The 17460-nt window shown below is 39.9% G+C and overlaps 1 protein-coding gene across 3 annotated transcripts in view; it reads right to left on the bottom strand.

Annotated features, from left to right (window-relative positions):
* Window positions 1-17460, bottom strand: part of lpp (LIM domain containing preferred translocation partner in lipoma) — a 130948-nt gene that overhangs the window by 30276 nt on the left and 83212 nt on the right. For all 3 annotated transcript variants that reach the window (XM_070832375.1, XM_070832377.1, XM_070832376.1), the window contains one exon: window positions 2001-2097. In XM_070832375.1, the coding sequence (XP_070688476.1) occupies window positions 2001-2097 (97 nt within the window). The remainder of the gene's footprint in view (window positions 1-2000; window positions 2098-17460) is intronic.

Raw genomic sequence — 17460 nt, 5'->3', positions numbered from 1 at the left:
TTTGAGGGCCATCCCTCTGTAAAATGACTACACTTTGCTTAAGCCAGCAGATCCATTTGACCTATGTCTAATGTGAACCAATTAAGGTTTTTACATCAGTGCGCACCAACGTGAAGCCGAATATCCTTTAATACCAGTTAAATACATGTCCCTGTAGCTATAATACACCTACACATGCTATCATGGTGTGCTGCGTGATTATGTGCTGATATAAAGCCTGCTCCAGAGTCCCATTGAATGTATTGAGAGAGGTATCTAATGGGCATGGGAACTAATTCCAGGGCAAAGGGGATTAAAGGCTAGAGAAGAGAGAGCAGCGGAGGGATGGCACTCGCTGGCAGCAGAGGGTACAGAGGGCGGAAAAATAGAAATGAAATATAAATGCACAGAATCCTTGTCTTTTGAATCCTATTTTGCCAAATAGTATTAAAAATGGTATTTTGTATAATCCTGGCAGTTATATTTTTTATTTTTTTCAAATAAGAGCAAAATTAAATATGAAGTGCTTTAGAGGGAAAAAACATGGGAGAGAAATACAGTGAAAAAATACCGGTGGACAATCAAACATGATATTAAGTTTTATCAAAATCAGGATGTTTCATCAGTCCAAAGCCTTTATCTCATTCTCATTAGACCCTGAGCCAAAGTCATGGCTTATCCTTTGATCACACTGATATAGTTTTGAGACTCTACCTAGAGGACTGCTTCCCAGACTGGCAGATATGCTGCTGTGTCTACACTTGGAAATCAGTGGATGAGAAGCACCAGGAATACTAGGTTTACCATGTCTGCATCATACGCACCTGCACTGTACTCCATAGCCTCCAGTCATTTTCCAAAAACATTGTTCTTACAATACAAAACTAACTTTGTGGGTCACTGGGTGGGCTAATCTAGGAAACCTTATGCCAATTTGATTCTGTTAACCCACTATCCCACATTGTTTTATTAATTAATTAATATAAATGTGGCCTGGCTTTGGTTTTGTAGTATAATCAGGAGCTTTGGACACATTTCTCTTGACTAATTGACGAGCTTGTTTGTTTCTTCTTTCAGTTTCACAAAACGTTGCAGTGAAAAGTGACAGAGTGAGTGCTCCTACTGAGAACACACTGCCTGTGTTAATGTCTTCAGAACCCTTACTTTTCAGCATACTTGGCACACGTGTGTGACTGTGTGTGCCTGCAAGCTTTTCCTGATTTTAGTGTTACATGAGAATCAAAAAATGACTCATGGGCTAATTTTAGCCACTCTGAAACTCTCACATACGAATGCCACAAAGAGAAATGACTGTCGTTGTAACGTGAACTGATATTTCTTTGCAACATTTTTTTTTTTATTACTAGCTAGAAATGTGTTGTAGTAGAAAGAAGAACGTAGCCAAACATTAACATTTTTCTTAATTCCAAAATGTACTCAAGTGAGAAAAAGAAGTGAAATAAATTAATGTAATTGCATGATGCCCCTTGCACCCAGGATCAAACAAAATCCGTCCCAGCCTAGCTAGTGTGCTAAAACTATGCTAAGCCAATGCTAATATGCCAGATGTAAAAAAAAAAAAAAAAAAAAGAAAACTAGCTGTTCTGCCTTATTACCTATCTACAGAAATCTTAAAACTTTGACAAGCTTATAGGATTATGGTTTAAACTGCCACAGGACATTATTTTATAGCTTCTGTGATGACAAAAATATAGAACGTGTGGTTATGGTGGTAGTAAAGCTACAGGCCTTACTCACAGAAGACAGTTTAACTTGTCCATGTCGGGACACACACGTTACTGTTAACAATAATAATGGTCCTGTTCTATTCAAGTGTCCCAGTAAGCCGTGACAGTGTGACGCAGGATCAGGACCCTTACACCAAAGCAGCTAAATGGAATTCAGCGATCATTAATTTCATCATTTACCATACTGTGGTTTTTCCTACTCTGTGTGTGCGTGTGTGTGTGTGTGTGAGAGAGAGAGAGGGAGAGAGGGAGAGAGGGAGAGATCTTTCTTACCAAAATATTCCTCAGATGGTGGGTTGTCCATGTCAAACAGCATCTTCTTGGTCAGGCGCTCCAGCTCGTCCTCAGGGTGGGCGATGGGGGCACAGCCCTAAGAACCGGGAAACATAGTTGTGATTCACAAAGCCGACCAAGGAAATGAGGAACATTTCAGCAGTTTGTTGCATTTATTTCCACCTCACTGATGAATATCACCTGGGGTCTATGCGATGCCAATGCTGCTTAAAATGCAAAGAGAGAGTGCAAGAATGCATTGCTTGGCAAAATGGGTGCAGGTCCGATTTAAAGATTCACATAAACCTGACTTCAATAAATCAGGATGAAGCGCTGTCTCAAGGTCAAACAAAATACATTCACTGTAATCAACATGCAGTGGATGGTCTTGAGTCTGACTTTCCCCTCTGTGATATCTGACCCTGGCTCAGGCCCCAGTGGTGGTGCAGCCCAGAAGGTTGTGCATATCCTTCTGTGCAATACAAGTATGAAGAAAAAACTGTGACCCTGACTAATCCTTGTATTTTGTAAAATAATGATAACAGCAAGAAAGGAGGAGGCAAACATTAGAAGAAAGCTACTTTTGAAGTCTTGCCCATTTGGGTGAAAGGTCAGGAGATAGTTATGTAGTCATACTCTGAGCACAAAAGACTTTAGGTGCGAGCTGTGCTGAGGCTTAATCTGTAAAAGATTTTGGAAGGATGACATAACTCTCTGAAGATGCCACTTCCTTCCTTTCCTTGTGGGCCTGCCCTGCCTCTTATCATGCAGTCTCTGACATCTGCCTGCTGCGTGTCTGTATGGGGCTGACGTGTTGTGCCTGACATTTTCTGCCAATCATCCACAGCTCCCCCCATCCCCCGGCTCACGGCGCAATCCCGTCACAGGTGTGTGTGTCCTTTGCAGACACCCCGGAGGCCTGAACCTGACTCTTTCCGTGCTGCGCGGCTGAGCTTTTTCAGAAATCAGTGACACTCGGATGACCTTCCCTAGATCTGGGGCCGGCTGGATCTTTACAGTAGATTTGATTTTCAATATTGTAACACGGGCTGAGATCTGAGCTGACCTTTGAGGTGTTCCTAATTGTGACATCTGGGAGCTGGGAGAATGTTAGCGACCGGTCTGGTTTTGTGCTAATTTATCCGAGGTTTACTGTGTCACATGAAGGAATCAAATTTGTCAATAGGAGTTTGAGTGAAAAAATGTTTTTGTATTCAGAATGAAAGAGCAATGACAGATCGTGTCAAACAACTAATCTGATGTTATTGATGCCATTTGTATGCACGTAATCCTCATTAATTTGACTCTTTGTATGTGTCACTCAGGGTTTCAAGAGTATACACAAAGTAGGTGTAATTATAACAATATATTGAAGGTGGTAATGCGAATACACAGTAGATTTGGTATGAGAACACTCAATGGTGTGTTGAGTTTATTTCCAAAGATGGTGAGAAAAGCTGAGTTCTGATTATTGTCCACAATGTAATAAAACAGCGCCCAGAACTTTATGATGCATGACTTTAGTTCGGCCCGGCTCGGGATGCAGCAGGCTGATAATGGAAGCCCAAACAGTAGGCCTCATTAACTCTGAGGGATCGACACGTTCAATGTGCAAATCTTTCTGCCATGCCAGAGCGGTCTCTAGAGAGCAGCTGGGCTGGAGCTCTTGGAATTCTTGGCATCTTGCGTCTCCTCGTCCACTCGACCATAAACGGCCAGGATCACATCATGGAGGATTAGGAAAAGATGAAAGGAACATTCCTCAGTGGTTGGATATTCCTCTTTTGTCGACTCAAATTACATGTTTGTTTTTTTTTTGTTGGTAATAATACGCAATGGTCAACTAGAGCTCACTTTGTGGAAGTGGTTGAATTCTAATATAACTACCTGCATTAAAAGAACAGATAATCAGTCTGTACAGTATTCGTACACCTCAAAGAAACACTATTGTTGTCAACAATCTGCTCATTATGCCTGTGTTGTTAGCTTGAGACAGTGAAGAGGACGATTTAACACTGTTAATCTTAGCTCCACATCAAAAGCACATTGGAGAGGGAACGAAATGCTGCTATTACCAGAAACAGACTTTTGAGTTTAAGCTTCATTTATACCTTATCCACTCTTTGACACCCTGCAGCAATGCACTGCCAGAGAGTTTAAAGCACCTTGTTAGGGAGTCTTTTGTGACAGCACGGAATAATTTTTCACTTGAATAAGAGAAAGAAATTGCTTCCCTGCATGCTTTATGATTGCTTCGCAGTTCCTGTTCAGCTTTTCAGAGGCAACAATAGAAACCATACAGCAGCTATACGTGCTGCAGACATGATTTTTCAGTTATGTCTGGCTCAATTCAGTAAATTGTTTGCCTACGCCCTCGGGACACTCAGCCGCAGTTTCATTGAAGTTAGTGCTCATATTCAGTAGTGACTGGGTTAACAGCTGCACCTATTTTCCACTGTTTTCCCAGTATGTGGAAGGCTTAAAGTTTCAGGTCATCTGCCATCTGCTTTTTAATGGCAAAAATCCCATCAGTTGTAATACCCCTGAAAGACATCCTGATGGACCATCAAATGTAATCCACTTGATAAACCTTTTTCAAAGTGTTGCTAAACACCAGTTCACTTAAATTTAAAGACAACAATAACATCTGTAGATGACCACTGTTGCGTGCTACCTGATGCTGCATGACAGTGAGAGGTGAGCAGACAAAGCAGAGTCTGGGAGCTGATCACTGCCCGACCACCGCATCTATGAATAAAGCTGTGTGTGCCACCCACTGTGGAATTGGCATTGTGTCAGAACTGATTAAGTGAGGAGTGGCGTGGGGGGTGGGGTGAGTGGAGGGGGCTCAGTACGTGCTCTCACCTGATGCCCTGACAGCATCGTGTCCCGCTAAGAACCAAACCTCAGGCTCTGTCCTTCCCGCTTCCACTTCAGTGATACAGAGTAAACGGGAGAGACAACTGTTCTCGGGGCGTCAGACCTTTGTTAGGGGAGGCGGAACAAAGGAGTCCAACAGGAACTAGGAAGCGGGAACTATTTACATATCGCCACCTACGATGGTACATGACAAGGGGGACGTATAGATCTGTGGGATAAATCGTGGCAGTGTGATCGGTGGGTCAGCTCTGCTTTGTCACAATAATGATGCAACATCACTAATGTTACACATTAACGCGAGACGGGCGTCAATAGTTTACTGTGCTTGTTCCTGCTGACGTCTGGGTCCAGACATATGGACAGCTGACAGGCATGAACAACAAACTATTAGTCAAACTGAAATTAAAATTGACTTTTTCTCAGAAGTCTGCTTGTTTTGACTTCTGTACTTAATTGGTTAAAACGGTTAAAACTACCAAAACAAGACATTTAAATACTATTATTTAATGCCGTGAGAGTGCCCCCCTACATTAGTGTTTTTCCAGAGGGTGCAAATTCCTGATCGGATGTTGTTGTTGTTGCCACCTCGTAGTCCCATCTACGTCAAATGTTAGTCAACAGCTGCCATAGAAATACCTACCCAGGCTTGGAGCTTCAACGGCGTTTCAACAAATATGTCCGACTATGATTTTAACCTCTTTCTGACAAATGGAAAATATGCTCTACAGCTACAGTGTCATTACAGTTTAGATTTCCTTACACGAAAAATGAGGAGACTTCAGATTTCTGTTCAACGTTTGAGGAATCACAAGCAGTACCCTCATATTTAGGCCAGTATGTTTTTGCACAGTTCAAAAGCAGTGTGCAAAGACAATGAGATTGAGAGCTACCACACGAACCACTGAGCTGAAAGTGATAACCAGAGGGGGGAAAAGTACAAACGCTGCAGAGAGAGCCCAATGAAAGACAACTGCTAAACAACACTAATCTGTGTCTCTAAACCTGCAGTCATCTATCAGCTGTGTGCTGCTGCTTTACTTCCTGTAAACGCGATGCTGCACCTTAAACCAAAAACAATTGTTTCACCTTTTACAATAGCTTTGCATTTCCTGCATGATCAGCACAAACCAAAGGAAGACAATCACTCACAGACGCATTTATCCACAGATTAAATGATGATGGACTTTACAATACAAAACGCTCTTTAGCGTCAATGGAGCTGCAGCTTTAACTCGGGTTTTAAAGGAGAAGCTTTAGTCATCTCTCAATCTGACATCCTGGCTCCCTGAATCACAATGGATTTGAAATGGACATAGAGCCTTTGAAAGAAAAATGGCTTAACAAAATAATAGTAATATTAATATCAACAACAAAACCAAATGGACCATTGCATTAGTTAGGGTTCATGAGGGATTGAATCTTTTTTATTGGATTGGAATATCTAAAAAAAGCATTTGTTGCTGCAACACTAAATGAGTGATTATAGCAGCTTAGGCGACTCTGTTTTACCAAAACAATGAAAGGATTGCTGGATCAGTCACACTATCCTTTCAGGGAGTTTGCGTGTGTGTGTGTGTGTGTGTGTGTGTGTGTGATTTGAGGAGAGGGGGGCCACAGTATGTCGTGTGTCAAGAATCAAACATATGGGTTAAACTGCTTTTTTTGAAGATGTGTGTATTAAGAGCCATCAATTTATAATGGATGGCTTTATTTGATTCCATACTGCAGAGACCCATTTTCTCCACTGCCTTTGAAAGCCAGAGATTGTTTGTGTCACTGTGACAGGCGCCGCACTTCAATAGAAACCTTGGAGAGCACCTCATTACTGTGTTTCGTGAGACTGACCAAACAGTGTTATACTCGTGATAATACAAAGGACAGCTCTGTTTGATTACACAGGTGATGTCAAGATGCCACTTTGAGCGGCATAAGGACACGGCAGGTATTCCACTTCAAATAAAAGTGGTTTGTGTTGACAAAAATAATAGTTGTGGGAAAGTTGCTTTGTCATTTTTCTGGCAGCTGCATGTTTAATTGAAGAATGTGTTCAGTCCGTGAAAGGGAGAACATGTTAGTGGCTTTATGTAATCCGTTTGATGAATTTACTGCTTGCCATGTTAAACAGGTTATGAGTAATCTGTAATGCATTGCACTTTTGAGAAGCATCATCACCGCGCTGCATATTAAGCTCAAGGCCACCTTCTGAGGAGGCACAGATAAAGTATACATTCTCTCCAAACAAAATAGGTCATGCTGTTTCAGCTCCAATTAAATGCTGAGAAAAAATAACAGTCAACTGTAGAGCAGCTGTGTACAGAGCAGCCTGCGATAATTAAAAATTAACCAATTCCATAATTGACATTTTCCACAGCCACTCAAATCTTTGCTGTAAACTGAATTCATATAAAGGGATGATGTTCAGAGTGTTCACAGACATGTAATGTATGTAGAGGGGCCTTTCAATGTTTGTAAGATTGTGCGTGTGTAAAAACTAGGTCATCTGTTCGGAACTGACACATCCCCCTGCAAACAGATATTTGAAAATCTGAGAGTGTAGAGAGGGGAGCCACAAGCAATCTGAAAAAAAAAAACAACAACAACAAATGACTGCACAAATTGTTGGGATGGAGATAAAACTTATTTGGCGTCTCTTTGTATATTATTACAATCCTGTGAATGTAGCAAACACCATATTACACAGGATGCAGGTTTCCCTGGTTTGGGCGAGAGCTCAAAGTATTTCCCTGCTGTTTCCTCATGTGGTAGCACGGGTCTATATTTAAACACATGTGGTGGACATAATGAAGCTTCATACAGGTTGTGTCTTCAAATCGATGTATTGGCAACCTGGACTTCCCTTTTGTAATACACAGTGTTGTTGATCTCCTGTGTAATTTGGCCTCCTAAAAACCATGATATATCCCTCTCCTTTCCACCTAAACAACTACATGGTCTTTCTGAATGACACCCTGAAGGATATCCGCTGACCAAACACTACCACTTAAATGCTGGAGCCAACTACACACAAATCCCAGTCCGCTGAGGGACGCTTCCTTGATGAGAAAAAATGTTTAGAAAGTGAACACGTCTCATGGACTCCGAGCCAGGGGAGGATAAGAGTCCTTTTGTGGACAGAGGAGAGTGTCAAGAGTCCAGAGAGGGATCTGGTCAGAAATCAGAGAAAACTTGTTCATGTGCAGGGAGGTGTGTGAAGCTGAAAGGAGACCATGTCCACAAGGGGCCAGCAGGGGCCACTGTTTATGCAGGTGGCTGCCTGAGCCAAGACAACTTTACACCTTCATGTAGACTGGACTTGTGGATCAGTTCCCTGGCACAGTCACACAGTGTCACCGGTGCTTTTGTCATAAACCAAACTAAACCAATTAAATTCATTCTTTACCTAACTCTTGTGCTTTTCACATGATCACAAAAAGAGGTTAAAACCACTTTAAATGCGTTAGCAATGTTGTCTGCGACTCCTGAATTTGTTGTCGTCATATGACCAACTGTCACCCAGAACGGCACAGTTTGATAAACTGACCACATTTAACGCTGCAGAGTAATCTGAGCACTGCAGGATACATCTGCATCACTCCACTACAGTCTAGTGAGGAGAGGTCGAAAGCAAGAAAATAAACAAACTGCTCAGACATTTTAGATTGCCGGGACTCACTGAACTGCAATGACAGTTATTGATCCAGCCAGTTATTTACCAGCCACGCTGTTCGTCTCGGAGGGGGCCAGAGGAGAGGAGGGTGGCAGGGCCTATTATTTATGAATGGTTATGTGACAAACACTTCTGATCTACTGAGGGTTACCACTGGCTGAGTGAACCAGCCAATCAACAAACACAAAAATTACATGAAGACAATTAATTTGTGTGAAAGCAATAAGTTAATGTACAAAACTGAGCTTTATTTAATTAAAGGTTTTGGCCTTGTCTTCGTTTAATTTCAAATGAATTTGCTTTGTTCATTTTTGTAGATAATTAGGGCTTTAGCTTTACAAACTGAAACTTTATGTGGTAGATTTCATGTGATGTGAAAAACGGGAAATTGACATCTGTGCATGTGAGATATTGCATAACTACAACTAATAGAATCAAGCTTCTGGTATTTCCAGGGAAGTCTCACCAAAGTCTTCTGTTGTTCCACAGGCATTTTTCCTGGGAAAACCTAGAATCACTGACGAATGAAGTAAAGCGAACAAAACAACAGTGAATGGACTGTTGACTGTTGACTGTTGAATGGACTGACCCACTGCACATCTAGTGGTCAATCACTCCACAGTGTACCTTCAATTCTCCAGCGGTTGGTTTCATGTATCTTTTCTACACTAAATATGGCGAGTTCTGTAGTCCACTCTGAGTTTGTCATTAATTCTAGTGAATTATTAAAAAACTCTATCAATTTGTAATCCCTCTATTAATTTAGCAGTACTCAAAATGGCTTTACAATGAAAAGCTTTCTATCAATCCCCTTTAAATAAGTCTGTAACCCTGGTGACCGAAACACACTGTATCTGACCATAAACATAAAGACAATAAATTACTAGGAAAATGACAGAACTTTTAAGCAATTACTTCCATATTTGCAAAGGCCTGTCACAAAAGGTTCACAGCTTTGACCATTAATCACTTTAACAGTCCGCCACATTTATCAATACTACTAATGCCCCTGTTACCCTTAATGGGCCTAATTCGTTTTTGTTGTCGCTTGTGGCTAAATTTGCATTTGAGATTTGTTACAGCCTGGAAGCGGATACTGGAAGGAACATTACTGTTGTGTTGGCATGAGAGAATGAAACATAAGGAGATCCACCTTCCATCGCTGACCTCAAGGATCAGGTCTAGTGGACTGACCTTTAGTCTACGAAGCATTCAGTAACCAGAGCCTGCATGAACCACCACCAAACACCATGTTGTTCAACAACAAGGTTGTAGACACAGCACTAACTAAATACAGTAGCTTGTACAAGTGCAGTGCTGGAGGAATCCAACCGATCCCTGTCACACAGCCTGACCTGCATAAGAGGTGTAATGACCTCTGAGAAGAATGTGTGCGGCATGGTTACAAGGTCTAAGTCAGGCAACTGATACGTGCCAGTAGATTTAATATTCCAAACAGACGTGAGCTGGGAGGGTGAGAAGATTTCACAGCCTCATATGGCTTTTTCTGTGGCATGTGACAACATCTCTGCTTGGACTCCTTTCCAGATGACTACCAGATTTTTATTTTTATCTTAATATTTACACAAATTTTATTTCAGTATTAGAATATGGTAGACTTTACACTATTAGTTGTATCTTTCGTGTGAATGTATAATGACACACTGTATGCATCAAATTACGAACAGCCAGTGAGCTGTTTAGGTTCCTGTCTCTAAAGCTTTGCACCTTATAGATTGTGCCCTAAAGCCCCAAATTTCCTATTTCACTATTGATACTATTGATACGATGAAACATCAGTAACAAATTGTCATGCACATCTCGACCTATTGCAGCTTTCACTAAAAAAAATATCTATGATGTTTGTGTGTATCGAAAATGGTGCTTTTGTCATTTTTGCTGTGTTTACAAGAGCAGTCAACTTGAATGACCCACTGCTGTGGTATTCACTGCATGGAAAAAGAGATATTTTTTTAAAAGAGATCACCACTCATGACATATGTTAATGTTTTTAAAAACATCAACATATGTTGAAAGGTTGAAAGGTTAACTTTCTAATTTTTTATTTTTTTTATCATGGACTTCTGTTGCTGTCATGACACTGAAACACAGAAATCACAGCATTATTTACCATGATTAAAACTAAACGGTTTTATTGTCAGTCCCCTGACAACAGTGATCCCACAACTTAAAGATACCCTGTTGAGTTATTTTCGTACTCAACCACTATGGAGCAGTGCTTCTATGAGAGGGTCCCTGGTTTGTTTAGGTGGCAATGCACCAACAAACGTATCAATGCGCCAGCAAAAGCATGGAAAAAGAAGATTGCTGGCACGTAAACATGAATGTTAGCAATGTAGGTTTAAGAATTTCAGAATCATTGGCTCTGTAAATGATTTATAATGACAGAAAAGAATTCAATACTTTTGTTAGGCATCAAGGATATACAGCATATTAGGGCTGGCCAGTTGGTTGGCCGACATGCACATGTCCGGCCAAATTGTCATTGGCTGGACAATTTATTATGGTAATTCACCACTAGTGGAGGATTTGTGCTGGATTGAAGGGAGTGACTGATATGAGAGCGCGCAAGAAGAAGAAAATGTGCATGTTACACACATGCTTCTTCTTCTGCTCCGTCTTCCTCTTGTGGGGACAAGCAGACGATTATTCCACCACTACACTGATCCTTTCACTGAACTGTCAACACACGTTTTCTTCTTCTGCTCTGTGTTCTTCTTTTGCCTCTTCAGTGAATGAATTAACGTAGCAGTGGAAGAAATGTTTGTCCGTCTGTACATCTCCCGAAAAGAACACAGAGCAGAAGAAAAAAAATGTGGGTGTGTGGGTGTGGGTGCGTGTGTGTTGAATTTGCATGGCGGTGGAATGCCCCTACTCCTCTACATCAACCAATATATTGATTGATTCAGTTGACAAAGATTTTCTTTGGTTGACTACAACCCTTCAGGAAACCAAGTGTTCTGGTTAGCAGCACTGAATGTAAACTGAATGTAAGACTTTGGATACAAGGAAACTCTATTGTGAACCGTAAAATCATGATCATGATCTCTAAATCCAAATCATAGCTTTGGAGGCAGTAAAAGTTATGTTGTGTAGAAAATAAACGCATTAACAGTAAACCAAAAACATGGACATATGTGCTATACATTGCAAACGTATTGTATTGAATTTGTATTGTAAATATTGTAAACGTGTAATATTAATGTTGACAACTGTATGAGAGACTGAATCATAATGAACCTAGTGCAAAGCGCCTGCTTGTGCCTCTTTGTATGATCTTGATTTCTTGAACAGTGTGAGAAGAAACAAAGAAACTGTTGAAAGGACAGAGTGGCTCACAGGTGTAATTGGAGTTTTCATGGATATGACTCGGTGTGCTTTTTCACAATCATGACTCATTTTGTTTTAAATTGTGCTTTAAAGAAATATCACTACGACTGCATGGCATACATTCCAATTATATTTCCAGGTTTAATACTTGCACCTTTCACCCAAATTGCATGTGTGCGTGCGCACATACACACACACAAGCTTTTTTTATTGGTGTCATTTTTCTTTACTTCGTCAATTTGGCAGAAATTGCTATACAGAAATAGAAATCGTGATTTTGTCCTTCAAATATGGTGGCATTTGAATAGCAAATGAAAAAAAGTGTTGAGGTACATTGTGAGAATTTATGGCTGCTTTTTTCTGATGCTGTTAAGACTTTATCGGTTATGGTAAAAATAGAAAGTAACTGTAAGGAATTCTAAGGAAGCATTTATTTCTTTTTCATGTAGCCAGAGGGAAATTCTTCAGATAAGACAGGAGAAAAATGCTCAAAAATATGTGGATGAGCTTTCAGTGTAATGGTTTGGTAGTGCTGTGAAAGAAATGAAAATGTATCAGAGGTCAACAATCACTGATATCTATATATATCAGTATCTATATCTATATCTATATATATATATATATATATATATATATATACACACAGTATATATATATATATATATATACACACACACACACATACACATATACATACACACACTGTATGTATATACTGTATGTATGTGTATATCTATATGTATATATATATGTGTGTGTGTGTGTGTGTATATATATATATATACACACACACATATATATAATTTGTATTCTTTTTCCCCCCTCTATGGTGTAGAACAAAGTACAATTTGTTTCAAGGTGCATCTACACATAGAGAAAAGATCACAGGGCTGCAGATAACATGTCTTCATCTTGGTTGAAGCCCTGGGCCCTCACTTTGTAGTTACACATGGTAACCCTGCACCGCGCAAAGAATCCTCTGGTAATGTACAGCACAGCTCATAACCCTGCACTCAGTCAGCCTGCTTTTTTAAGAGCTGCTCATAGTTCTTGAGGGTAGGGGTCAATCACCTGAGGAGATGGCATCACGTATGATGTAAACACAGCAAGTGTTCAACCTCATTGCCTTTCAGGGTATACATAGAACTACCTCTTGTGCGCATGAAAGAACAGCTGATACTGCACAATAAGGATGATCTGAGATGATTCTGAGTGGTTGAGTAGAAAAACAAGAACATTAGCCATTGTCAAAGCTAGATCTTTTGTTTTTGTGGAGTGCCCCAGGGTTCTATCCTTGGCCCCCTTTCATTCCCTTTTTATATTAAACCAATGGAACATAACTTTCTCAGCCATACAGTCATATCTACATCCAAAGATAAATGGATGACACACAACTGCATTCCCCAATATAGCCTGGTACTACTGGAAGTCCTATACTATGTCTTGCCTTGTTGATATAAGGTCTAAAACTTTCCTGAATTTTAATGACTTCAAATCAGAGATCCTTATAATTGCCTCTCCTGGTCGCAGTACTTGCATTATCAACAGTCTCTCCAGTCTGGGTGGCTTATCTACTTATGTTGAGCTATAAGCCTATAGCCTATTTAGGGGACTATAGTGGTGTAGTGTGTTTCATTCAGTTAGGAATATTCTTACTTTTCCATGTATCCATCACATTTTGATAATCACATTTTGAATTTTATTTACTTTTTATTCCTTGTTTTACCCTAATGCCTTTATTAATCTTGTGTGTTTTCAAAATGCTATATAAATAACTCTTCAAAAACCTGGTCCAAAATTTTACAATATACTGTGGTACTACTGCTGAATTTACAAGCATGTTACAGTTTCCATCATAATACCTATCAAATCGGCCTTAGCGAGAATGATGTTTGAAGCGTTTTGGTTGTTCAAGTTAGCAAAAAATAGAAGTCAGTAAATCAGTAACAACCATTTAAATAAAGAATTAATGAGTAATGCAGTGTTACATATAATTTCTAAAATAATGTTTACACGAACAGTGAATTGCTTATTTTGATGCATTTTTCACAGGTGTCGATAACTGCATTTTCATGGAGTGGGGATTTTTATCTTAATTTTGCAAACATAATTTGGGGCTATTACTTTGGGTTCATCCCAGGTCAAACATATAAAAACAGTCTTTTGGACACATCCTGATGGCACCATATGCAAATGCTCTTGTGCAGGTCAAAAGGCAAAGTGGCTAAGACCAGAAGGCAGAGAAATGTCAGATATTTAAACATGTTTGACAGTTGAAACCATCATTGACCTTCGAGGGGGCTTTAACTGGCTGCAGGGATTGAGCAGTTCAAAATAATCCTCCCCTGTCAAACGTCACTCAAGCTCAGCCATGACACAAGTCATCATCCAGCTTAGCTTTCCTCCAATTTCGGGAAAAATGGAGAGACTCGTGGAAATTGGTATGTTAACCGGGAGCCATGAAATCTGTTAATTTTTTGGACTACAATAGAGATCAAACACGGGTGGATTTGGGTAATTAAGCGTCCTTGGAGCCTGTTGATGTAAGAAGCAGTTCTTACACCTTCGCTTTACGTGTGAGTAAGGGCACATTGGGGGATTGGGAGCTGGGTGGCAGGGGGTGACATGGGGTTAGGTGGGGGGCAGAGCAGGCAAGCTAATGAGAACAAGTCATGATCATAGAATTTCATCCAAGGAGTTCATCTTGGACTTCTAATGACAGTGACCTTCTATGAATACCCTCAATTATGTGAAATGATCTCTTGAATAAAGTCCTCAATCAAAGTCACAGACCCCCTACCGAGAAAGTCTCGGGTATTACATACAACCACCATAAACTCTAAGTGACTGGAGATAGTTTTTGATAATTATGACAAATATGTAAATAGTTCCTATAATTGACCATGTTTTGGTTTATTTATACAACAGATTAAAAGAGGCACAACCCACTTCTTCTAAGTAGATTTAACACCATTTGTAAAAGGTTATGAACATGTCATGACATTGGGTCAAGCATAGTGACGATCACAAAGGCAAAGTTGACAGATTTTGCTTTCAGTCTAATCTTGCTTTTATAGTGTCTCTGGTTTATTTTGGCATTAAAGCCTGCTATACAGAACACAAATAAACAAAAAAATATGATTTAAGCTAAGGTTTAGATACAAATGTTTTGGGGGAGGGTCAAACATGATGTGACACCACAGTCATTTACAGCACATCTTCTAGCTGAATGTGGGCATATGGAGCATGAAGTTCCCCAATATGTTTCAAAGCATTCAAATAAAGCAAAGGGGAGGAAGGCACAGGGCCCATTATTCTGCTTCAGTATATCCTTGGGAAAGAAACACAAATATATATAGCATACACGCTATATCTGTAAAATTAGTGATTTGCTTTTATCTGAAATCAAAGAGATGCTCACAAATCTATTAAACGCCACCTTTTGTTTTTTAATAATGCATCATACTGGGACCAAAGCAAGCTTTTCAAGCAAAATGTAGACTTTTGTTCTGAACAAATATAATTAGACTTATTTTTAAGATACTCTCTGCAATGTTGAAGCCAATTTGTATTTAGTAAAGTACAGTCCTTGATGAGCTATTCCCAGAGGCTGGGAGGCCCAGTTTGTATTTTGAACCAGCATAAAATCCTTGAATTAAAGAAAACTCAAGGGCCTTTCACTTTCCAGAGATTGTCGACGGCTGGATATGTTGAGATTAGAATAGCGGTCTCTGTGGCATTGACTACTCTCTTCTTAGGGACGACAGTATTTTCTGATTCTTCTCAGTCATGTACAGTTCTATAAAAAGGCCTAGTGCTGGATCCAACGTCTTACAATGCTCGTCAAGGCCAGGCCTATGACGGTCTCATACCGCTTTTTATCAAATGTAATGCTTTTTAACCCTATTTTTCAAATGTGTTTTTGTGTTAGTATGAAATTCCTCTGTGTGCATTAAATGGTGCACCTACGACACCGTTTAAGAATGGACTATTAAATATAAAAATTGTTTTAAAATGTCCAAAGGTGACACATTTGTCGCATTGTTCCACAAGGTGTAGAAAGTGAGAAGACAGTCTAACTAACTCGCCTAACTTTCTAACTAAGCTAGTGTTAGTTCCATAAATTGTTTGTTCCAGCTGACGTTTTAATGTTTCGAGTTCATTTGTTTTAAAACAAAAACCCTGTAAAGAGGGTCCTAAACATGCACTTTATGGCTGTATACATAATACTGTGCTTAAAGACTGGGGTTAAAGCTGCATGTCCCAGGCGAAAAAGTCTTCATCCTCACCAATTGATGCTCCATAGAAAAGATGAGGAAATTACAGTGCTGTTTTTGTATTGCAGTGTCAAACTAGTTAATTCTGGTTAATAAATCTTGACTGCCAAAGTCATAGCTGCTCACACAGACAGAAATTAAAAGTACACTAACATAAAAAGAATCACATTTTTAGGTTTAGATTTTTAACTTTGGACATATTCCATCCTTACACAATAAAATTAATGAAAAATGAATTTTTCAGTACACAGTGGTGTGAAGACCCCTCCTGTGTAGCTAGAGTAGGTAAATATACACATGAATATGGGCTGCCTTTTATGAGACAAATGAAATCAGATGGTGTAAACCCCCAACAGAGAAGATCTTTCAAAAATTTATAAAGGTTAAAACAACTGTTTATTTTGAGCATTTTGATGAAAGATGGCAAGCCGGTCCCCAATGCATTGCCATCTGATGCTGCACAAATGTAAGGTATGCACACTGTTAACACACACATACACCCAAATGTGCACGAGTTAACACCACAGTGACACACACAATCTCTCTTGCACACCCCACACACACATTTCTACTTTATTAAACAGCAGATTGAAAAGTATATAAGGAATGCCAAACACTAGCTTGACCAGGCTATGTTTTAAGACCTCCTCATACTCATACTACCTCTGCTCAACAACTTAAGCTGATGCCATTGTTTACTTTTGAGTGCAAGTTGATGACTCAAGAGAAGTAGTTCAAAATGCTTTGGGTCAAGTTCACTCGTTGTGAAACTTCAACAGGAAGATTAATGAAGTGATTTCAGTCATGCAGATGTTGTACTACAGTTAACCAAAGCTCTGTATTTACCTTGTGATTCTACATGTTTGAACCCTCAACTATTTTCATAGAATTTGAGTAGCAGCTGAAAGGACAAAGTTTTGGATACCAGAGGCTGAAATAGTTTTTCCTCTCTTGGTGTCTGGGTTCACTCTTGGAGATAAAGGAGCTCAAATATCCCAGAGAGGTTTGAAGAAGGACTGCAACGCTTTCATTCTGACAAGAGCAAGTTGAGGTGGCTCAAGCATCCAATCAGGACACCTCCCAGACTCCTCCCTGTGGAGGTTTTCCAGGGATATCTAACTGGGAGGAAGCCCCAGGGCAAACCTAGAACATGCTGGAGGGATTAAATATCCCAGTTGGCCTGGGAGCGCCTCAGGATTCTCTAGAGGGAGCTGGGAGATGTGACTGGAGAAATGGATGCCTTGGCTAGTCTGCTTAGCTGGATAAATGGGTGGACTGATTGCTG

The sequence above is a fragment of the Pempheris klunzingeri genome, chromosome 6 (assembly GCF_042242105.1).
Source record: "Pempheris klunzingeri isolate RE-2024b chromosome 6, fPemKlu1.hap1, whole genome shotgun sequence".
NCBI lineage: Eukaryota > Metazoa > Chordata > Actinopteri > Acropomatiformes > Pempheridae > Pempheris > Pempheris klunzingeri.
This window is presented reverse-complemented; position numbering and strand designations above follow the sequence as displayed.